The sequence below is a fragment of the Salmo salar genome, chromosome 03 (assembly GCF_965601325.2).
Source record: "Salmo salar chromosome 03, fSalSal1, whole genome shotgun sequence".
In the NCBI taxonomy this organism is placed as follows: Eukaryota; Metazoa; Chordata; class Actinopteri; order Salmoniformes; family Salmonidae; genus Salmo; species Salmo salar.
In genome coordinates, this window is record NC_138293.1 from 3311618 (window position 1) to 3336995 (window position 25378).

Below are 25378 nucleotides of genomic sequence, written 5' to 3' on the forward strand. Positions count from 1 at the left end.
GGTGTCTGAGCTGTGTGCCAGTAGTTTAAACAGACCTCTGGTGGCATGTCTTGTGGGGTATGTGTGGGTGTCTGAGCTGTGTGCCAGTAGTTTAAACAGACCTCTGGTGGCATGTCTTGTGGGGTATGGATGGGTGTCTGAGCTGTGTGCCAGTAGTTTAAACAGACCTCTGGTGGCATGTCTTGTGGGGTATGGATGGGTGTCTGAGCTGTGTGCCAGTAGTTTAAACAGACAGCTCAGTGTATTCAACATGTCAATACTGCTTACAAAAACAAGTAGCGATGAAGTCAATCTCTCCTCCACTTTGATCTGAGACTGACATGCATATTAATGTTGGCTTTCTGGGTACATTTACGGGCCAGCCGTGCTGCCCTGTTCTGGGCCAGCGGTAATTTCCCCAAGTCCCTCTGTAGTACCTCACCCCCACGACTGAACAGTAGCCCAGGTGCAACGAAACTAGTTCATTTAATTCCAGAATTTTAAATCAGTTTACTGCACTAATGCATTATCATTTTCACGTTTCTTTTGCCTGCTGAACAAAAGCATTAACGCAACACATTTAGATGATTTAGATGCACTATTGTAAAGTGGTTGTTCCACTGGATATTTAGGTGAATGCACCAATTTGTAAGTCGCTCTGGATAAGAGCGTCTGCTAAATGACTAAAATGTAAATGTAAACACAGTTCTGCCTTGCCTGAACCTCTCTGTGTTGGTCCCATGTTTTATGAGCTGAAATAAGAGAACCCAGAAATCTTCCATAAGCAGACAAACAAATATTTAACAATTGTTTACATCGCTGTTAGTGAGCATTTCTCCTTTTTTAAATTTCACCTTTATTTAACCAGGTAGGCCAGTTAGAGAACAAGTCCTTTATTTAACCAGGTCGGCCAGTAGAGAACAAGTCCTTTATTTAACCAGGTAGGCCAGTTGAGAACAAGTCCTTTATTTAACCAGGTAGGCTAGTTAAGAAGTTCTCATTTACAACTGCGACCTGGAAAAGATCTGGCAAAGCAGTGCGACAAACACAGAGTTACAAACAAACAAACAAACGTACAGTCATTAACACAATAGAAAAAGTCTATGTACAGTGTGTGCAAATGTAGAAGAGAAGGGAGGTAAGGCAATAAATAGGCCATAGAGGCGAAAATAATTACAATTTAGCATCAACACTGGAGTGATAGATGTGCAGATGATGATGTGCAAGTAGAGATACTGGGGTGCAAAAGAGCAAGAGGGTAAGTAACTAATATGGGGATGAGGTAGTTGGTTGCGCTATTTACAGATGGGCTGTGTACAGGTACAGTGATCATCGGTGAGCTGCTCTGACAGCTGATGCTTAAAGTTAGTGAGGGAGATATAAGCCTCCAACTTCAGTGATTTTTGCAATTCGTTCCAGTAATTGGCAGCAGAGAACTGGAAGGAAAGGCGGACAAAGGAGGTGTTGGCTTTGGGGATGACCAGTGAAATATACCTGCTGGAGCGCGTGCTATGGGTGGGTGTTGCTATGGTGACCAGTGAGCTGAGATAAGGTGTCCCATCCATCTGAGGCATATCAAGAAGCTGATTAAACAGTATAATCATTACACAGGTGCACCTTGTACTGGGGACAATTAAATTCCACTAAAAATGTGCAGTTGTCACAATGGCAAAGATGTCTCAAGTTCTGAGGGAGCGTGCAATAGGCATGCTGACCGCAAGAATGTCCACCAGAGCTTTTTGTTGGATATTTAAATGTTACATTTCTCTACCATAAACTGCCTACAACTTCGTTTTAGAGAATTTGGCAGCATACCCAACCCGCCTCACGACCGCAGACCACGTGTAAACCATTCCAGCCCAGGACCTCCACATCCGGCTTCTTCACCTGCGGGATCGTCTTACACCAGCCCCTTGGACTGCCGATAAAACTGTGGGTTTTGCACAACCAAATAATTTCTGTACAAACTGTGGAGTTATGGTTTGGGCAGGCATAAACTACAGACAAAGAACAATTGTTTTTTTATTGATGGCAATTTGAATGCATAGAGATACCGTGACGAAATCCCGAGGCCCGTTGTTGTGCCATTCATCCTCCTCCATCACCTCGTTTCAGCATGATAATATACAGCCCCGTGTCATAACGATCTGTACACAATTCCTGGAAGATGAACATGTCCCAGTTCTTCCGTGGCCTGCGTACTCACCAGACATGTCACCCATTGAGAATGTTCTGGATCGCCAGCCTGTTCCAGTTCCTGAAAATATTCAGCAAATCCGCCTGATCAACTCTATTCTAAAAGGAGGTGTCGCGCTACACGAGGCAAATGGTCACACCAGACACCAGATAGTCTTTATCCAGGCCCCTACCTTAATCTGTGACCAACAGATGTATTACTATTCTCAATCCTGTTTAATCCATAGACTAAGGCCTAATATTTTTCAATTGACTGATTACTTTATAAGAAGTGTAACTCCGTAAAAAAACGTTAATTGTTGCATTTATATTTTTGGTTCAGTGTAGTTTAACACCATCTGCTCACAACAGTCAATCCAGATTTATAAATGGGTATGCAAATGCTGCCAAATGTTTTTTAAAATCATGTACAAGGTCCCACAAAAATCCTGTTGTCACGCATTTGGATATTTAACTAAATGTTCTCACCCTACATCAGACTATTCTCATTTTAATTATTTACCAAGATGTCAAATTAGTTTAGATATAGAATGGCCGATGTTCAGGTGAAAGAGATGATTTAATCCGTATGCACTCCGATAGCGAAGGGCGGCCACTTACCTGCCGGTTAGTTTTTCATTCATGTAGTTTTCACTCCACACGTTAACCACCGTTTACGGAGCACGCCGCCTTCTGCTGCGCAACAGGTGATATTACGCCCAAATGAAATGTATGTATTCACTACTGTAAGTCGCTCTGGATAAGAGCGTCTGCTAAAATGACTAAAATGTAAAGAAAGTTAAATATGTTCGGGAACATCGAGAGAAACATGTTTTTATTTACAATGAAACATTTTATTTAACTGTTGCCAGCCCCTCTGCGCACTCGTGAAAGGAATTAAGGAGAGGGGTTGGAGATTGAAACGCAGTGCTGAGAGATTCTGTAGCTAAAAAACACAATGTTAGCCTATCTATTAATATTTTTAAAAAATAACCCCATCACTAGGCTATTACAAAATCTAATTAAATGGACTAATTGTAGGCCAACTGAATTTCTTTACATTTTGGCGTATAGGCTAGACGAATGATGTACCAAAGACATCAAATACGTTTTGTTTCATGTTTGTCTGCGCGCGTAATAAGCCATAGCGTATAAGAGCACAATCCTTTTAAAAATCAGGCCATTTTTCAGGCTTGAGCGCATATACATACAGTTGAAGTCGGAAATGTACATAAACGAGTTTTAATGACTCCAACCTAAGTGTTCATCCACTCAACAAATTTCTTGGTAACAAACTATAGTTTTAGCAAGTCGGTTAGGACATCTACTTTGTGCATGACACAAGTAATTTTTACAACAATTGTTACCAGATTATTTCACTTAATCACAATTCCAGTGGGTCAGAAGTTTACATACACTAAATTGACTGTGCCTTTAAACAGCTTGGAAAATTCCAGAAAAATGATGTCATGGCTTTAGAAGCTTCTGATAGGCTAATTGAAATCTTTTTAGTCAATTGGAGGTGTACCTGTGGATGTATTTCAAGGCCTACCTTCAAACTCAGTGCCTCTTTGCTTGACATCATGGGAAAATCAAAAGAAATCAGCCAAGACCTCAGAAAAAAAATGGTAGACCTCCACAAGTCTGGTTCATCCTTGGGAGCAATTTCCAAATGCCTGAAGGTACAACGTTCATCTGTACAAACAATAGTACGCAAGTATAAACACCATGGGACCACGCAGCCGTCATACCGCTCAGGAAGGAGACGCGTTCTGTCTCCTAGAGATGAAAGTACTGTGGTGCGAAAAGTGCAAATCAATCCCAGAACAACAGCAAAGGACCTTGAAGATGCTGGAGGAAACAGGCACAAAAGTATCTGTATCCACAGTAAAACGAGTCCTATATCGACATAACCTGAAAGGCCGCTCAGCAAGAAAGAATCCACTGCTCCAAAACCGCCATAAAAGAGCCAGACTTCGGTTTGAAACTGCACATGGGGACAAAGATCGTACTTTTTGGAGAAATGTCCTCTGGTCTGATGAAACAAAAACAGAACTGTTTGGCCATAATGACCATCGTTATGTTTGGAGGAAAAAGGGGGAGGCTTGCAAGCCGAAGAACCAAGTTAAAGCTTGGTCACAAATGGGTCTTCCAAATGGACAATGACCCCAAGCATTCTTCCAAAGTTGTGGCAAAATGGCTTAAGGACAACAAAGTCAAGGTATTAGGAGTGGCCATCACAAAGCCCTGACCTCAATCCCATAGAAAATTTGTGGGCAGAACTGAAAGTGTGTGCGAGCAAGGAGGCCTACAAACCTGACTCAGTTACACCAGCTCTGTCAGGAGGAATGGGCCAAAATTCACCCAACTTATTGTGGGAAGCTTGTGGAAGGCTACCCGAAACGTTTGACCCAAGTTACACAATTTAAAGGCAATGCTACCAAATACTAATTGAGTGTATGTAAACTTCTGACCCACTGAGAACGTGATGAAAGAAATAAAAGCTGAAATGAAATCATTCTCTCTACTATTATTCTGACATTTCACATTCTTAAAATAAAGTGGTGATCCTAACTGACCTAAAACAGGTATTTTTTTTTAACTAGGATTAAATGTCAGGAATTGTGAAGAACTGAGTTTAAATGTATTTGGCTAAGGCGTCTATGTAAACTTCCCACTTCAACATAACCCAACACATGAAACGGCCAACCGAATCGTTTCTAGTTATCTCTCCTCCTTCCAGGTCTGTTCTTCTTTAGACTTTATATTGCGATTGGCAACTAACTTTCATAATAAGGTTTATTACCACAACCGACCTCAGTTCATCTTTCAAATCACCCACGTGGGTATAACCAATGAGATGGCATGTGGGTATATGCTTCTAAAAGCCAATGAGGAGATGGGAGAGGCAGGACATGCAGCACGCCACAAATAGAATCAACTTCTATTTCAGCACCTGGCAACGCAGACGCTCGTTGGCACGCAATGATTGAATAATATACACACACACACACACACACACACACACACACACACACACACACCACTGTTCAAAATTCAGAGGTCACTTAGAAATGTCCTTGTTTTTGAAAGAAAAGCACATTTTTCGTCCATTAAAATAACATCAAATTAATCAGAAATACAGTGTAGACATTGTTAATGTTGTAAATGACTATTGTAGCTGGAAACGGCAGATTTTTTTATGAAATATCTACATAGGCATACAGAGGCCCATTATCAGCAACCATCACTCCTGTGTTCCAATGGCACGTTGTGTTAGCTAATCCAAGTTTATCATTATAAAAGGCTAATTGATCATTAGAAAACCCCTTTGCAATGTTAGCACAGCTGACAACTGTTGTGCTGATTAAATTAGCATTAAAACTGGACTAGTTTAGTATCTGGAGCATCAGCATTTGTGGGTTCGATTACAGGCTCAAAATGTCCAGAAACAAAGACCTTTCTTCTGAAACTCGTCAGTCTATTCTTGTTCTGAGAAATGAAGGCTATTCCATGTGAGAAATTGCCAAGAAACTGAAGATCTGGTACAACGCTGTGTACTACTCCCTTCACAGAACAGCGCAAACTGGCTCTAACCAGAATAGAAAGAGGAGTGGGAGGCCCCGGTGCACAACTGAGCAAGAGGACAAGTACATTAGAGTGTCTAGTTTGAGAAACAGACGCCTCACAAGTCCTCTACTGGCAGCTTCAGTTGCAAAGAAAATGTCATATCTCAGACTGGCCAATAAAAATAGATTAAGATGGGCAAAAGAAGAAAAAAAACAGACACTGGACAGAGAAAGATTGGATAAAAGTGTTGACCCGAGTGTTACCTTGACTCAACGGTCACGTGGAATTTTACTGTGGTCATGACAACAGCCCTAACCACGACTCCGCCTTACCCATAGCAACTACGTCAAAATGCTGACATTCTCTCTCTGAAACACATCCTTGTCAGGACAGACAGGGGTGGCCAACCACTCCTTTAAACTCGACAGCCTAGCCAACCACTCCTTTAAACTCGACAGCCTAGCCAACCACTCCTTTAAACTCGACAGCCTAGCCAACGCTATCATTCTGTGGAGTGGAAGCCCATGCACACGGGCATCCTAAACGTCGGCTTCGTCTTGTTGTCCAGTTGGAAACTCCACCTCCTAGTAGTGGAGGGAGTCTGGGAGATATTTTACAGATGGGCATCCATAGTAGATCTTTTCTCATAGCAAAAAAAACATACAACGACCACAGTTCTTCACAATATTATGGTTATGCTCTCCTAGAGCGGGTTTTTAACCAAGTTAACCCCACCTTCATGCCTAACCCCACCTTCATGCCTAACCCCACCTTCATGCCTAACCTTTATGCCTAACCCCACCTTCATGCCTAACCCCACCTTCATGCCTAACCCCACCTTCATGCCTAACCCCACCTTCATGCCTAACCCCACCTTCATGCCTAACCCCACCTTCATGCCTAACCCCACCTTCATGCCTAAGGTCAGTAGGACTGGGGCAGGTACAGCCTACAGCTTCCCACGACTACATGGATAGAACGAGAGATTTACACGAGGCGACCAGGCACCTCTCTCTCGTCAACGGTTGTCACATTGGATAATAGCATCCACTATCCAATCTTCTAACACCAAGGGGTTACAGCCTCTGAGGGGCACGAGGGCTCACTCCACCAGAGATATGGCTGCCCTCTTGGGCATCTCTCCTTGCAGGAGATTTGTAACACGGCAACAAGCATCCCCTCATACTTTCATGAGGTGACTGGATGTCACAGCACCTTCCCAGGCTCACACAGCACCTTCCCAGGCTCACACAGCACCTTCCCAGGCTCACACAGCACCTTCCCAGGCTCACACAGCACCTTCCCAGGCTCACACAGCACCTTCCCAGGCTCATACTGTTCTGTCAGGGGCCTCTGAGGCGTAGTCTGGAGACTGTTTTGGAGCGTGCCTGCGATACGAGAGTTTCATACACATGTGAATCGTTAAAACGAGTAATTGAAAAAAGAACATAACCCTGGTTCTCTGATATTGGCGAGACGACGACACCTCAAATCCCCCTCCTCCTAAGAGGAAAGGAAGATCAGTAAATATTAACTCGTCTCTGACAGACATTTGTGATTTAAGTTTACAGGATGTTCCCGTATCAGTCATAAAATGAGACCTGGGGTTACGTAAATAGACAAGTTGACTGTTGATAAGGAGTTAGTGTAACGGAGGTGTGTGATTGGCTAATATATTTAAAACATTTTTTTTTTTTATGGAGGTATGTGATAAGTCGACTGAGCCCCAAAAAAAGGTTTGAGGAGATTAGTCCTTCCTGGAACACAGAGTTGGAGCTGACCACGAGAGGGGTGAGAAACACACACATCTCACTTCCAACGTGTCAGTGCCAAGGGCCTCACCATCACCGTTTTACTTTCTTCCCTCTAAACAGGTGACCCCCCCCCCCCCCTCAGCCTAAGCAAGCAAAACATTACTAGACAGTCAATTAGTATGTGGTTATACTTGTTAACTAGAGGTATATATTGTAGAGAAAGACTGGTTTTCTCCTTCTCAGATCTAGAGAGTGAGGCATTGGAAGAGACTCAAAAAAAAAAAACCCAGATAAAACACCATAGCTAAATTGTGTTCCACCTTTATTACTAGACAGGGCAACAAAGATGCAGAACATTCAGCCAGAAAAAGAACGAATAAATAAACAAAATAAAGTTTCATTCGATCAACATCACATTAAAACCTTTCATTTGTTTACCTATAAGGCGTGCTCCATATTTCTCCCTCCTTCTGAGTCTTCTACCCCCCCCCCCCCACAACCTGCCCTCAAACTTTATATGTGTGAGATGTTCTCTGAGCAGAGAATTAAATACACAGCAATTTAGGAGAATACGCTAGGAGCAAAATGACTAGCAAGAGGACATAAGAGTTCTAATGAATGAAGACAAAAACAGAAGGAAACTCTCCAATTTACTGCCAAAAAGTTTTAAACAACCCTGACATATGAAAGTCAAAAACACAACAGCACTTCCTGGTTATTTCTCATCCAACTCTCTAAAGCATTGGTGGTTTCAGCACAACTAAGTAACACGCCCTAGCTCATGACAATAGCAGCATCCTGAAATAGCACCCTATTCCCTATATAATGCACTATTTACCAGGGCAGAAAAGTAACACACATAGGGAATTGGGTACCATTCGGGATGCAGGAAGGAAGTGGCAGAGAATCATCATAAGGAAAAATACGTCACCAGGTCCGGTCATCAGAAAAGTAGCAGAAATGCAATGACATGTCATTTTTTTTGTTTTTAAAACGTTTACGTTTTAGACAAAGGAGATGGTTTACAAAGGAAAAAAAAAAAAAAAGGACATCCCTAACAAAGAGCATCATGGTCAATTTATCAAATCCCAGAATTCTCCCCACCTCCCCCATTTCATTGCATTGCTTTGTTTTAGTTTACCTTATCTGGAGCTCGCTCTCAAATGGCCACCTACACCTCGATCATCGGACAGACTGAAAAAGGTGTGACGCCTCTCTCAGTAGTCCCCTCTACAGGACAACTAGGGGCCTGTTCCTTTTCCTGAATGTAGAACATTACTAGATGAAGAACCAGATCTAGAATGTGGAACCTCAGTCTTCCAACAGCATCTGAGTGAGAGGTGGGAAGGAGGCAGGCAAGGCAGCAGGGGGTTTATATATAAATATATATATATATTTTAAAACAACACTGCATCATTGCATTGTTGGGGCATTATATTATAGATAATGAAAGCTTTGCATCACACCAATGATCAGTCAGTTTAACAGCACGAGCGTCATAAGATTACAGCATCATGTACTTTTATAAACATGCACATTAAGTCTGGCTTTCTGACAACAGTAGCACTCCATCCAGTCTGTTATATTACAGTCATGTTAAAAAAAGTTGGGACATTTCGTGCTAACATTCCACTCCTGGCCACCCCTAAGTCCTACCAAGGAAAGGCAACGAGAGGAACGATAGCGAAAACAGACTGGTTACCCAGGCTAAAATGTTAAAAGTAGACCAGAGCCAGAGAGCTATGCTTCATTCACACTGCAGGACTTACCGGGACAGTAATGCATTATTAGTAGGGCTTACCATGGGGGACACTACGCTATGTAACACACTTTCAATAAAACTACTAATGAAACAAAAAATCCTACAACTAAACGCAACATATAGGAAGAAATTGGAAATTGTACTAAAGTCAAGTCAAGTGGGAAAAGCCATCATAAAGGACATTGCATTGGGCTTAAGGAGGGGGGTAATGGTGCTGCTCCTTAACAAATCACACATGTTCCATGCAAGTCATTCATTACCATCACATCTTAATATAAAATGAACAAAAAAAACGACTGTTGATATCACTACAAATCCTACCTAGCTAATTAAGATCCTCAGCATAACTAGATTAAACATGGTATGCTAGGCAGTTAAAAAAATATATACTTTTAATCAGGTACTTTCAGGTGAGCAAAAATATATATCGTATCTGGGTGTATACAGAATGTATATGACAGGATCGGGTGTTTTCCTTACCTGTGTGACTCACTGCCAGCAGCAGAACCTAAGGGGCAAGGTCTGGGGTGACAGTGACACTGCAACGATCACACAGATGATATTGCAAACTGTACGCACTCACTCCAGTTCAAAATACCAGCCTTAGTTCAGTTTCGGCTACAGCGCTGAATATTTAACAGAACGTCACATCGGAGATATAAAAATCAATCAATGGAATATCTGCGTCACTTGTTGAAAGAACATTGTACTTGAACCAATAACCCACATGCTGATGATAGCAGACATCAATAAACAGCATTGAAACAACTTCGACATGCTACTTAAAAAAATCGGACTAGAACATGTCAGAGAAAATATGGCATTTCTAATAGCAAATTACATTTTGGACAATTAAATAGGATTTTTTTCTCTCCCATTTTTCTTCAAATAATGCATCAATAATTACCATCTCTATATTCTGACTAAGCACAAAAAAAAAAACTTGTTATATTACCAAAGAATTCTCAAATTCCTACACGATGAAGATCTGCACAAAGGAGTCTGTCAATAGTACATGTACTAAAGCTGACAGGAAAACGACGCTTACGCTTCAGTTCAGAGTTCAAAAACAGAACAGTCTGACTGGTATTATGATATAAACAGGTTCCTACGTTGAGAACAAGCTACAATTCAATAATTCAATATACTCTAAATGCAGTCATGGAGTAATTGCAGGGGGGGGGGGGAGACACAAACCAGTCCAAATACTCAACAACAAAAAAAATTGTAACTTTAGTTCAGGAAGGACAAAACTCCAAAGTACTGTACTTCCTCTACCAGAACTTGATACTTACCCAGTATTTAAGGAAAACATTTGCAATTTGACAGAAACACTACAGTTTTGTATGTTTCGCAAATCAGTCAAAGAAATACATTGACAGCAAGACAATAACTGGGGTTTGTTATACAGGTCACAGCAGTAGTGCTCAGTCACTGGGTTTGTTATACAGGTCACAGCAGTAGTGCTCAGTCACTGTTATATAGGTCACAGCAGTAGTGCTCAGTCACTGTTATATAGGTCACAGCAGTAGTGCTCAGTCACTGTTATATAGGTCACAGCAGTAGTGCTCAGTCACTGGGTTTGTTATACAGGTCACAGCAGTAGTGCTCAGTCACTGGGTTTGTTATATAGGTCACAGCAGTAGTGCTCAGTCACTTATATAGTCACAGCAGTAGTGCTCAGTCACTGTTATATAGTCACAGCAGTAGTGCTCAGTCACTGGGTTTGTTATAGTCACAGCAGTAGTGCTCAGTCACTGTTATATAGGTCACAGCAGTAGTGCTCAGTCACTGGGGTGTTATACAGGTCACAGCAGTAGTGCTCAGTCACTGGGGTGTTATATAGGTCACAGCAGTAGTGCTCAGTCACTGGGGTGTTATATAGGTCACAGCAGTAGTGCTCAGTCACTGGGTTTGTTATATAGGTCACAGCAGTAGTGCTCAGTCACTGTTATATAGGTCACAGCAGTAGTGCTCAGTCACTGGGTTTGTTATATAGTCACAGCAGTAGTGCTCAGTCACTGTTATATAGGTCACAGCAGTAGTGCTCAGTCACTGGGTTTGTTATATAGGTCACAGCAGTAGTGCTCAGTCACTGGGTTTGTTATATAGGTCACAGCAGTAGTGCTCAGTCACTGTTATATAGTCACAGCAGTAGTGCTCAGTCACTGGGTTTGTTATATAGGTCACAGCAGTAGTGCTCAGTCACTGTTATATAGGTCACAGCAGTAGTGCTCAGTCACTGGGTTTGTTATATAGGTCACAGCAGTAGTGCTCAGTCACAGGGTTTGTTATATAGGTCACAGCAGTAGTGCTCAGTCACTGTTATATAGTCACAGCAGTAGTGCTCAGTCACTGGGTTTGTTATATAGGTCACAGCAGTAGTGCTCAGTCACTGTTATATAGGTCACAGCAGTAGTGCTCAGTCACTGGGTTTGTTATATAGGTCACAGCAGTAGTGCTCAGTCACAGGGTTTGTTATATAGGTCACAGCAGTAGTGCTCAGTCACTGTTATATAGTCACAGCAGTAGTGCTCAGTCACTGGGTTTGTTATATAGTCACAGCAGTAGTGCTCAGTCACTGTTATACAGGTCACAGCAGTAGTGCTCAGTCACTGTTATATAGGTCACAGCAGTAGTGCTCAGTCACTGGGTTTGTTATATAGGTCACAGCAGTAGTGCTCAGTCACTGGGTTTGTTATATAGTCACAGCAGTAGTGCTCAGTCACTGGGGTGTTATATAGTCACAGTATTGTACTTACAGAGTTATAGATCAACAGTTGGCACCGCTCAGACCAGCCAAACCCTCGGCCCTACAAACAACCTACGCTCTCACGTCGACTAGACTAACAGAACAATGCAGGGGTAGAGCAAATTTCTATATATACACGTCTTTTGCATTTTTTTTAATAGTATCAAAAAGAGTTTAGAAAATGCCAGCAAATGTATACATTTTAGGGGGGGGGGAAGAGAACAAACGTTTGAATGCAGGGCATGTCTCAATCCAGCATAACAGACCAGTTACCTGTCCTGGAAGACAGAGGGAGCAGAACAAAAAAAATACACTAAACGCAACATTTCTTTCTGAGGAACATTTTGGATTTAAAAAAAGTAGTATTATATACACTTTCTTTGCTTACCGCTTGTCTAAGCTTGACTGTGAGGGAGGAAGTAGCTCTCATTATATAAAAACAGTAAATCACACGAAGGCTGTGTTTACACAGGCAGCCCAAACCCAATATTTTGTCCACTAAATAAGTCTTTGGACCAATCACATCAGATATTTTTTCAACGCTGATCCAAAAAACAATTGGTCAAAAAAAAAAGACCAGTTAGTGAGAAGAAACGATAATCTGAAATTGGGCTGCATGTGTAAAACTCAGCCTCTTCGTTCAGGCTGCGTCCCCCCAAATGGCACCCCATTCCCAATATGTGCACTACTTTAGACCAGAGCCCTATTCCCAATATAGTGCACTACTTTTAGACCAGAGCCATAGGGAGCCCAATGCACTATAACTGGAATAGGGTAACATTTGGGACGCGGGACAGTCAGATTACATCCGTTGAGTTTGACAGAGATGCCAGAACACTGCAGGTAATGAGACATGTAGATCAGAACGTTAAGCCTCCAACTCTACATTATGGTATAAGGAGACATCGACCAGATCATACAGAACAGGCAGAGCAGTGGAAAAACAAAGATACTATTAAATATTAACAAAAGTCAAGACAAGAGTAATAATTCAACAACAAAAAAATTGGTCCTAGAACAGAACCTTGTGGAACACCGAAAACCGGACCCCCAGTCAAAGACAGGCAGAACAATCAACTCACATCTAAATAAACCACCGTACTTTTACCAGGAGATGTGTAGACCGTTGGAGAGAGAGAGACAGGACAACAACAACTTTCAGGCAGTCAGAAAAAATCATTTTGACAGTGAAAGGAGAGCGAGAGTAGAGAGAGAGAAGCATTTCGTTTTTTTCCTTTTTCAATTTTCCATAACGGTCAAAACAAAGATAAAAAGGGTACATGATTTTTAAGTTGAGTTCATATTTAGTCACATCTATTACCGACCCAACTTACCAACACATTAGGTTTCACTTTAGTTTATTGCAAAACACAGGCATATTATTTAAAAATGGAGCTGATATCACATGGTAGACGATTAAAGATAATAACAGGAACTCTAACCACATGACAGAAGAATAGAAACACCATATTACCTCACTGAAAAAAAAAAACCTTTCATTTACAAGAATAAAAATTAATAATAATCAAAAAAAAATAAAAAAAAAAATAGATAAATAGCAAAGGACGTGGTGGTGTTTGCGTCGTGTCTCCGGGTAGATTTCGTGGTCATCACATCTATTGTGAAACACTTTTTATTTCTTTTTTTTTTTTCCCCAACCAACCAACCAACCAAGAACAAGGAAATTAAGGTCTTCATCAAGACGTCATCTGCACCATCCAACACATTTAACAAAAAAGGGCTTTTTGTTTGTTTTTTTTCGACAATGTAGCATTTACTTTATGTCCACTTCACATTACTGGCCCTGTGCAGAATACATAGAACATACAGGCCATGTTAACAGCAGAACACACAGACAGAGCTTCTCTCTCCAGATACCTATGTATATATATACACACACACACACATATTTGTATAGGAAGTACCAGTCAGAAGTTTGGACACACCTACTCATTCTTTATTTTTTTACTATTTTCTACATTGTAGAATAATAGTGAAGACATCAAAACTATGAAATAACACATATGGAATCATGTAGTAACCAGAAAAAAAGTGTTAACCTTTCTAGGGTAGGGGGCAGTATTTGCACGGCCGGATAAAAAACGTACCCGATTTAAAATTTGGTTATTACTACTGCCCAGAAACTAGAATATGCATATAATTATTGGCTTTGGATAGAAAACACCCTAAAGTTTCTAAAACTGTTTGAATGGTGTCTGAGTATAACAGAACTCATATGGCAGGCAAAAACCTGAGAAGATTCCTTACAGGAAGTGCCCTCTCTGACCATTTCTTGGCCTTCTACACTCTCTTTATTGAAAACTGAGGATCTCTGCTGTAACGTGACACTTCCTACGGCTCCCATAGGCTCTCAGAAGGCGGCAAAACGCTGAATGATGTCTTTGCAGGCCCTGGCTAAAAAACAGTAGCGCATTTGGATAGTGGTCGATCAGAGAACCATGAGACTGTGGCGTGTGCACGAGGCGACACCATGTTTTTATTTTTCGTCTTTGAACTAAAACAGGGTTTCCCGGTCGGAATATTATCGCTTTTTTACGAGAAAAATGGCATAAAAATTGATTTTAAACAGCGGTTGACATGCTTCGAAGTACGGTAATGGAATATTTAGATGTTTTTTGTCACGAAACACGTCGGGCGCGTCACCCTTCGGATAGTGTCTTGAACGCACTAACAAAACAGAGGATATTTGAACATAACTATGGATTATTTTTAACCAAACCAACATTTGTTATTGAAGTAGAAGTCCTGGGAGTGCATTCTGACAAAGAACAGCAAAGGTAATACAATTTTTCTAATAGTAAATCGGAGTTTGGTGAGGGCCAAACTTGGTGGAAGTCAAATTAGCTAGCCGTGATGGCTGGGCTATCTACTCAGAATATTGCAAAATGCGCTTTTGCCGAAAAACTATTTTAAAATCGGACATAGCGATTGCATAAAGGAGTTCTGTATCTATAATTCTTAAAATAATTATGTTTTTTGTGAACATTTATCGTGAGTAATTTAGTAAATTCACCGGAAGTTTGCGGTGGGTATGCTAGTTCTGAACGTCACATGCTAATGTAAAAAGCTGTTTTTTGATATAAATATAAACTTGTTTGAACAAAACATGCATGTATTGTATAACATAATGTCCTAGGAGTGTCATCTGATGAAGATCAAAGGTTAGTGCTGCATTTAGCTGTGGTTTGGGTTTATGTGACATTATATGCTAGCTTGAAAAATGGGTGTCTGATTATTTCTGGCTGGGTACTCTGCTGACATAATCTAATGTTTTGCCTTCGTTGTAAAGCCTTTTTGAAATCGGACAGTGTGGTTAGATTAACGAGAGTCTTGTCTTTAAAATGGTGTAAAATAGTCATATGTTTGTAAAATTGAAGTATTTGAATAACGCGCCACGGGATTCCACTGACGATTTCGTCCCACATACCCTCAGGTTAAACAAATCAAAATAGATTTTATATGAGATTCTTCAAAGTAGCCACCCTTTGCCTTGACAGTGTTGCACACTCTTGGCATTCTCTCAACCAGCTTCATGAGGTAGTCACCTGGAATGCATTTCAATTAACAGGTGTGCCTTGTTAAAAGTTAATTTGTGGAATTTCTTTCCTTCTTAATTCATTTGAGCCAATCGGTTGTGTTGTGACAAATTAGGGGTGGTAAACAGGTCTTTTACCAAACAGGGCTGAGTCCATAATATGGCAAGAATAGCTCAAATAAGAAAAGAAAGTCCATTATTTGAAGTGCATTTGCAAAAACCATCAAGCGCTATGATGAAACTGGCTCTCATGAGGACCGCCACAGGAAAGGAAGACCCAGAGTTACCTCTGCTGCACAGGACAAGTTCATTAGAGATACCAGCCTCAGAAATTGCAGCCCAAATAAATGCGTCACAGAGTTCAAGTAACAGACTCATCTTAACATCAACTGTTCAGAGGAGACTGTATGAATCAGGGCTTCATGGTCGAATTGCTGCAAAGAAACCACTACTAAAGGACACCAATAAGAAGAAGAGACTTGCTTGGGCCAAGAAACACGAGCAATGGACATTAGACTGGTGGAAATCTGTCCTTTGGTCTGATGAGTCTAAATTTGAGATTTTAGGTTCCAACCGCAGTGAACAGATTATCTCCGCATGTGTGGTTCCCACCGTGAAGCATGGAGGAGGAGGTGGTGTGATGGTGTGGGGGTGCTTTGCTGGTGACACTGTCTGTGATTTATTTAGAATTCAAGGCACACTTCACCAGCAAGGCTACCACAGCATTCTGCAGTGATACGCCATCCCATCTGGTTTGCACTTAGTGGGACTATCATTTGTTTTTCAACAGGACAATGACCCAACACACCTCCAGGCTGTATAAGGGCTATTTGACCAAGGAGAGTGATGGAGAGCTGTATCAGATGACCTGGCCTCCACAATCCCCCTGACCTCAACTAAATTGAGATGGTTTGGGATGAGTTGGAACGCGGAGTGAAGGAAAAGCAGCCAACAAGTGCTCAGCATATATGTGGGAACTCCTTCAAGACAATTGGAAAAGCATTCCAGGTGAAGCTGGTTGAGAGAATGCCAAGAATGTGCAAAGCTGTCATCAAGGCAAAAGGTGGCTAATTTAAAGAATCTAAAATATATTTTTTGGGTTACTACATGATTCCATATGTTTTATTTCATAGTTTTGAAGTCTTCACTATTATTCTACAATGGTAAAAAAATAAATAAAGAACACTTGAATGAATAGGTGTGTCAAAACATTTGACTGGACTGTATGTGTATATATATATATATATAATATTAACCCTGTTTAAAAGGAGGGAAAAGTAGCGTTAGTTTCTTCTTCCGACGACTCCTCTCCCCTAAAACACCTAGAGGAAGGAAGTGGGTCAGGGCCACAGATAGATAAGACGCTTTAGAAAAGGCAGCTGGGGAAATTAGGGTTAAAAAAAAAAAAAAAAAAGTCACAGCACAAGCATCAAAATAGCTCTGACAAATGAAAATGGGACAAAACAGTAAATAGAAACCGATAGTCGAGACGTTCGAACGAGGGGGGGGGGACGGTACAGGTGGACGGTATAGGTCTTATTGGTGGAGTACCTGAGGTGCTTGTGGCTGGGCCCCCATGGCCTGTGGGCTTCCCTGTCCGTAGTACGCAGCCTGTTGGCGGTAGTACTCTGCCCAGGCAGCACTGTAGTCTGGCTGACCACCTGCTGCTGCTGCTGCCGCCTGGGGGGCAGCTTGACCTGGGGGGAGGTAGGTAACAGCGTTAACACTAATTCAATATGATTTATGGGGGACAAATGACAAGGTTAATGTTAATGTCAATAAGGATTAAAACAGAAACAATAAGAATTGACTAATAGTCAATGTTAAAACTTTGGGATTATAATCTGTACCCAAGGCAACCAAATTGGACCAGAGGAGATCATTTAACGAATAGTTGAGGAGCTGAACTACTTCTGGAGGAAAACGGTACTGGAGGAGAGGTGTGTGAAACACTGAACAAAAAAAATAATTTAAAAAAAACGCAACATGTAAAGTGTCAGTCCCATGTTTAATGAGTTGAAATAAAATTAACACCTACATTATCCATAAGCAAAAAAAAAATGTGAATTTCTCTCAATTTGTTTATATCCCTGTTAGTTAACATTTCTCCTTTGCCAAGATAATCCATCCACCTGACAGATGTGGCATTTCAACAAGCTGATTAAACAGTATAATCATTACACAGGTGCACCTTGTGCTTGGGACAATTTTAAAAAAAAGAAACTAAAATGTGCTGATGTCTCCAGTTCAGGGAGGAATTGGCACGCTGACTATAGGAATGTCCACCAGGGCTGTTGCCAGAGAATTTTGTTCATTTCTCTACCATAAGCCGCCTCCAACGTCGTTTTCAGAGAATTTGGCAGTACGTCCAACCGGCCTCACAACCGCAGACCAAGTGTACGGCGTCGTTTGGGTGTGCGGTTTGCTGATGTCAACGTGGTGAACAGAGTGGACCCATGGTGGCGGTGGGGTTATGGTATAGGGCCCCGTGGTGGTGGTGGGGTTATGGTATAGGGCCCCATGGTGGAGGTGGGGTTATGGTATAGGGCCCCGTGGTGGTGGTGGGGTTATGGTATAGGGCCCCGTGGTGGAGGTGGGGTTATGGTATAGGGCCCCATGGTGGAGGTGGGGTTATGGTATCGGCAGGCATAAGCTACGGACAACTAACACAGTTTAAATTTTATCCATAGCAATTTGAATGTACAGAAATACCGTGACGAGATCCTAAGGCTCGTTGTCGTGCCATTCATCCACCGCCATCACTTCATGTTTCATGATAATACACAGCCCCGTGTCATAACGATCTGTACACAATTCCTGGAAGCTAAAAAAATGTCCCAGTTCTTCCGTGGCCTGCGTACTCACCAGACATGTCACCTATTGAGAATGTTCTGGATCGACAGCCTGTTCCAGTCCCCCCACCAATATCCAGAAACTTCACACAGCCATCGTCAAGGAGTGGGACAACATTCCACAGGCCACAATCAACAGCCTGATCAACTCTACGTGAAGGAGATGCGTCGAGCTGCGTGAGGCAAATGGTGGTCACACCAGATACTGACTGGTTTTCTGATCCACGCCCCCTACCTTTTTAAGACATCTGTGACAGATGCATATCTGAACTCAGTCATGTGAAATCCATAGATTAGTGAATCATTTATTTATTTATTTTAATTGAATGCTTTGAACTGTAACATTATTTTTTGAAATTGTTGCATTTATATTTTCTTGTGAGTGTGAGAAGGGGAACGAACCCGCCACTGCTACTTTGGGTGGCGGGACAGAAACCCTCTGCTTTGCTCTGGGACAGCTGTGGTAACAGACCCTCTACTACAGAGAGAGCTGGGAGGGTGGCACAGCTGCCCACAACATGACCAATGACCAATGACAGCTGGCCTAACTCAACTAAATATAAACTTAAGTTTCATTTTTTTTTTTACATTTACATTTTAGTCATTTTAGCAGACGCTCTTATCCAGAGCGACTTACAGTAGTGAATGCATACATTTCATTATTTTTCTGTACTGGCCCCCCCGTGGGAATCGAACCCACAACCCTGGCGTTGCAAACACCATGCTCTACCAACTGAGCTACAGGAAAGGCTGATATTTGTAGGTTCTCACCTTGTTTCTTGTAGTACTCTTCCCAGGCCTTAGTGTAGTCCTGTGGTTGTTGACCTGAAATTACAACACAAAACACCGATTCAGCTCAATTGACCCACAGAAGAAAAAAAAAGAAAAAAAATCGGTATGGGCCCAATAACAAATCCATACGGCTGGTTATCTACTCTTGAAAGAAAGATCCTCTGTATTCCCTGGATAACCTGCACCCCGTCTGTGGAGCGCAAGACAGACGGGTAGACAAACAGCGGTCTAAACAGCATGGGCTATAAACATAAACAGTAGTGTAATGCAACCGTAGCTGGTCACCTTGGTCACCAGGTAATCACGCCGACATTCACCAGACTCGCAACGGGTGGGGAAAAAAAAAAACGTACTGAAGACTTTCAAAGTGCAGTGGCTGTGTAAAACACTGATCCCTGGTTAGTCCTGCTAAAAAAATAAACAAATCTAACTCAAGCCGCTTTACTTTAGCAAAACATTGATTTATGTTAATACTACGGGTGACGAATGGCAAAATACTTAACGTTTAAGCACATTAACAGGTGTTCCATTAAAACGACAAGAAGAAAAAAAACACAACAACGCAGATGGACTACATCGTGCTTCCCGAGGAGAAAGAGAGAAATGGTATTATTTTTTGCTACTGCTGGTCTTGCGTTACACGAGAAGAGTGCGTGAAGCCTTGTTCTCGGTGTCGTCTCGTGCTTCTACACCTGCATTGCTTGCTGTTTGGGGGGTTTTAGGCTGGGGGTTTCTGTACAACTTTCAGATATCAGCTGATGTAAGAAGGGCTATATAAATACATTTGATTTGAAATTTGATTTGATCAAACCGGCACGAAGCTACAGTTATACAGTCTCCGTGTGGCAAGTTACTAAGAGGTATCTTAGTCAATGGAAGACGGCATTAAAAAAATGACAGAAAAAAAAATAAAAGTTTCAACGAGAAGGACAGGCTACATCACCAAGAGCCAACAGGTAGTTGAGTTAACTGTAGTCTCAATTAGCCTCGCGGGCTAGCTCTCTACGGGTTTGATGCAGTCAAGATGGACGCCATGTAATCAGATGACAACTAACTTCAACCCCCAGACGTGTGTGCGACAACATTTGATAAAATCAGAATAGGGGACAAACAAGCTCGACTAAATTATTATTATTATTTTGTTTTTAAATGAATGAATGTCCGGGGGACAAGTGCGATTGCGTAATCGACGCCGCCTTCTCAGTATGAACGAGTGGTATGTTGATATGTGTTGCTAAATACATATCTTTCTACTCAAACAGTACATTGTAAATAGTACCCAGTATGATTAGAACACAGTATATAGTTTTTAGTAAGTAGTAGGCCAGACAGATTTGGGACACAGGAACACTACGCAAAGCTTCCCAAAGGACAAATTGAGGTAGGTCCCTCTCCATTCGGGTTCCTAGCGAACCACACCCCCAGCAGAAAACCGCAGGCTGCAGGTAGAGATCGGAGGAGGTGGTAGCTACCTTGCCCGTTGGCCTGCGTGTTGCCGGGGGCGCCGCCGGCCTGTGTCATGGGGGCCTGGGGTTGCTGCTGGTACTGGGAGTAATACGCTGCCCAGGCCGCCGCGTTGGCGTCAGCTGCGGCTTTACCTACAACCAAAACAAACGTTAGATATCTCTCCGGTTGCATAATCCTACACACAGGTTAAAAATCAGATTTATTTTATGGCCTTGTAACACAGAAAATGGTGCAAATCAACATGCTAAGGGCTAAAGCTAAGGGCTAAAGCACACTAGCAAATGTCTTCTCTAGGAAAAGGACCATTTTGTTTAACATCTATTTTAACCAGTACATGTATTCACACCGCAGATCCGTACAAAAACCCAATGGGTACAAAGTGCTCAAACCAGCACCATCTTAAGGCTATAAAATCTTACCAGGATCCGGCTGTCCCTGCTGCCAGTGGGGGAATCCGTTGCCCCAACCCTGAGGCTGGTAGGGAGCAGGAGGACCACTGAGAGAAGAAGTAGAGAACCATTACAAGCCTGTGTCGGGCTGTTTAACTCAATCATTTAGATTGAAAGAAAATATTGCTTTCCACTCCGATTTTATCGTTAATGAATCATGTGCAAATGATCTAAAATTAACTTAAGATCAACCAAGATATGTTAAGTAGGAAAGTAGAATGGCAAGCCGCCAGTAGAAGTTCTCTTACTGTGGTCCTGGGGGTCCCTGGTTGTAGGGGCCGGGGTTGTAAGGGCCCATTTGAGCAGGGGGTCCTGGTGGGCCGGGGGGCCCGTGGGGAGAGGGACCTCCGTGGGGGCCTGGTGGGCCGTGAGGACCACCCATTGGACTGACTGGACCCTGGAGAGACGGACAGGGGTGTCAATGTACTAGACTGACCAGCCACTAAACTAGGCTTCGTGCTCCCCGACCAGCCACTACTACTACTAGTTAAACTAGGCTTAGTGCTCCCCCCGACCAGCCACTACTACTAGTTAAACTAGGCTTAGTGCTCCCCGACCAGCCACTACTACTAGTTAAACTAGGCTTAGTGCTCCCCCCGACCAGCCACTACTACTACTAGTTAAACTAGGCTTAGTGCTCCCCCGACCAGCCACTACTACTACTAGTTAAACTAGGCTTAGTGCTCCCCGACCAGCCACTACTACTACTAGTTAAACTAGGCTTAGTGCTCCCCGACCAGCCACCACTACTAGTTAAACTAGGCTTAGTGCTCCCCGACCAGCCACTACTACTAGTTAAACTAGGCTTAGTGCTCCCCCCGACCAGCCACTACTACTACTAGTTAAACTAGGCTTAGTGCTCCCCGACCAGCCACCACTACTACTACTAGTTAAACTAGGCTTAGTGCTCCCCGACCAGCCACTATTACTACTAGTTAAACTAGGCTTAGTGCTCCCCCCGACCAGCCACTATTACTACTAGTTAAACTAGGCTTAGTGCTCCCCGACCAGCCACTATTACTACTAGTTAAACTAGGCTTAGTGCTCCCCGACCAGCCACCACTACTAGTTAAACTAGGCTTAGTGCTCCCCGACCAGCCACTACTACTACTAGTTAAACTAGGCTTAGTGCTCCCCGACCAGCCACCACTACTAGTTAAACTAGGCTTAGTGCTCCCCGACCAGCCACTACTACTACTAGTTAAACTAGGCTTAGTGCTCCCCGACCAGCCACTACTACTACTAGTTAAACTAGGCTTAGTGCTCCCCGACCAGCCACTACTACTACTAGTTAAACTAGGCTTAGTGCTCCCCCCGACCAGCCACTACTACTACTAGTTAAACTAGGCTTAGTGCTCCCCCCGACCAGCCCACTACTAGTTAAACTAGGCTTAGTGCTCCCCGACCAGCCACTACTAGTTAAACTAGGCTTAGTGCTCCCCGACCAGCCACTACTAGTTAAACTAGGCTTAGTGCTCCCCGACCAGCCACTACTACTACTAGTTAAACTAGGCTTAGTGCTCCCCGACCAGCCACTACTACTACTAGTTAAACTAGGCTTAGTGCTCCCCGACCAGCCACTACTACTACTAGTTAAACTAGGCTTAGTGCTCCCCGACCAGCCACTACTACTACTAGTTAAACTAGGCTTAGTGCTCCCCGACCAGCCACTACTACTACTAGTTAAACTAGGCTTAGTGCTCCCCGACCAGCCACTACTACTAGTTAAACTAGGCTTAGTGCTCCCCGACCAGCCACTACTACTACTAGTTAAACTAGGCTTAGTGCTCCCCGACCAGCCACTACTACTAGTTAAACTAGGCTTAGTGCTCCCCGACCAGCCACTACTACTACTAGTTAAACTAGGCTTAGTGCTCCCCGACCAGCCACTACTACTAGTTAAACTAGGCTTAGTGCTCCCCGACCAGCCACTACTACTACTACTACTAGTTAAACTAGGCTTAGTGCTCCCCGACCAGCCACTACTACTACTACTACTAGTTAAACTAGGCTTAGTGCTCCCCGACCAGCCACTACTACTACTACTAGTTAAACTAGGCTTAGTGCTCCCCGACCAGCCACTACTACTACTACTAGTTAAACTAGGCTTAGTGCTCCCCGACCAGCCACTACTACTACTACTAGTTAAACTAGGCTTAGTGCTCCCCGACCAGCCACTACTACTACTACTAGTTAAACTAGGCTTAGTGCTCCCCGACCAGCCACTACTACTACTACTAGTTAAACTAGGCTTAGTGCTCCCCGACCAGCCACTACTACTACTACTAGTTAAACTAGGCTTAGTGCTCCCCGACCAGCCCACTACTACTACTAGTTAAACTAGGCTTAGTGCTCCCCGACCAGCCACTACTACTACTACTAGTTAAACTAGGCTTAGTGCTCCCCGACCAGCCACTACTACTAGTTAAAGTAAACTTGTACACCAGCGTCCAGTGACTGAGCATCACATTGATATGTAGGATTTCTACTACAGACACAGGAACAGTGAAAACAGTGAAAACCACTCACCCCGATCTTCTCCTCGACCAGCTGCCGTGCGTAGTCTATCTGTTGGTGTGATCCTCGGACGGTGAACATTTTAATGTTGGGGTCGGAGTTGGGTGGAGGGTTTCTCTGGAGCTCAATACGAGCCCCAGATTGCTGGCTGATGCCCTTGATGGTTTCACCCCCTACAGAGGTGTGGCAGAGAACGGAAGAGGTTAGGACTCTGTCTTAACTACAGAGAAATGATCAGAACAACATGGAAATGTAAGAAAACCCTCAACGTTTTCTAGGAGACGTAGTTTCAGTTACTATTATTTATAAGAATGGAGGATTCAATTAAAAAAATCTGGGAAAAATCCCATTCCAGAAGGAGATCAAGACTTAGACATGGGACGGGTGTGAGAAGGGGAACGAACCCGCCACTGCTACTTTTGGTGGCGGGACAGAAACCCTCTGCTTTGCTCTGGGACAGCTGTGGTAACAGACCCTCTACTACAGAGAGAGCTGGGAGGGTGGCACAGCTGCCCACAATTAACAACTATATTAGTTACAATATTCTCACTGAAGCAGGCATAATAGCAAACCATCTTTCCTCTAAGGTGGTTAAATTTACTGTGAAACGGGTATCGCCTGTCCTCACAAGCATCTAATGGATTAGGCTGCATCAGATTTTGGCAGTGTTGTAGTACTCCAGTTAAGGACTAAGTTTAAATGACTACAACCCTGGTTCGAGGCCTGTGTAGTACAGTGTTTTAGCTGTGTGTGTGTGTGTGTTCTACCTTCTGTATGAAAGTATCATATGTTTTGTTAAGTCTTCCAATCTTTAAAAACAAGAAGGTATAACAGGGTCCTATAAAGCCCATAGGTGTCTCTAGCTCAATCTAAGGTCGTCTACCTTTGCCGATGATGAGTCCAGTCTTCATGGTCGGGACGGTGAAGGTGAACTCCTGCAGTCCTCCAGGAGGACCCATGTTCCAGTTACCCCCACCATTACCTCCCCTGCCTCTCCCCCTGCCCCCTCCGTTAGGACCGCCAGGCCCTCCCTGCTGAACACTCCTCAGAAGGTCAGTGATGATCTCTGCTGCATGCTGGGACTGGTCTGGAGGACCTATGATCTGGGCTATCCTCTCCGGGGTAGTGCCGTCATCTGGAGAAAGGGAGAGAAGTGAGAGATGAGAGAAAAGGAGATTAAGAAATGTCAGCATTTCCCTTAGCGCGCCCGCCCGCCCCCAGCCGTAAAGGGTTTAGTTTCTGGTACTTTCCATTGTCAGGCAATTCAATCCCGGTAAGCTGCACTGTCAGTAAAGTCTACCTCTAGTGAGACACTTAACTGTACATTGAAACTGGGTCCGACTAAAATCACCAGCGCGTCTTCATGAAAGCAGCAGAACTTGTGATGGGTTCACGGTACAATATAAACGGCCCAGGTGGCTTGAACATGGTCGGCCCAGGTGGCTTGAACATGGTCGGCCCAGGTGGCTTGAACATGGTCGGCCCAGGTGGCTTGAACATGGTCGGCCCAGGTGGCTTGAACATGGTCGAGGTCGGGTCAAAGCGGACGGATGCAAACCGTTGAGGGCCATAAAAGTTGAATAGTTTTTCGCACGGCAACACGCTGACAATCTGTACACTGCACGAAAATGTGCTTATTTTCACAGTGTGGTTGTCAATACTAAGGATGAAATACCACGCCAAGCTAACAATACAAAGTAGTATTCTGATACCACAGCGCGGCTGAGAAGGCTGGCCGCTGGCTAGGGGGACG

General features: G+C 43.1%; 1 protein-coding gene across 2 annotated transcripts in view; it reads right to left on the reverse strand.

Moving 5' to 3' along the window:
- Positions 1 to 7783: 7783 nt before the first annotated feature.
- The window catches only part of LOC106596389 (far upstream element-binding protein 1), a 34556-nt gene continuing 16961 nt past the window's right edge, over positions 7784 to 25378 (reverse strand). For both annotated transcript variants that reach the window (XM_014187694.3, XM_014187687.3), the window contains exons 10-17: positions 24509 to 24760; positions 23638 to 23798; positions 21357 to 21505; positions 21079 to 21155; positions 20665 to 20790; positions 19172 to 19225; positions 17100 to 17245; positions 7784 to 13796 (exon numbers count right to left, since the gene is read on the reverse strand). In XM_014187694.3, coding sequence (XP_014043169.3) covers positions 13788 to 13796; positions 17100 to 17245; positions 19172 to 19225; positions 20665 to 20790; positions 21079 to 21155; positions 21357 to 21505; positions 23638 to 23798; positions 24509 to 24760 — 974 coding nt within the window. In that variant the 3' untranslated portion in view covers positions 7784 to 13787. The remainder of the gene's footprint in view (positions 13797 to 17099; positions 17246 to 19171; positions 19226 to 20664; positions 20791 to 21078; positions 21156 to 21356; positions 21506 to 23637; positions 23799 to 24508; positions 24761 to 25378) is intronic.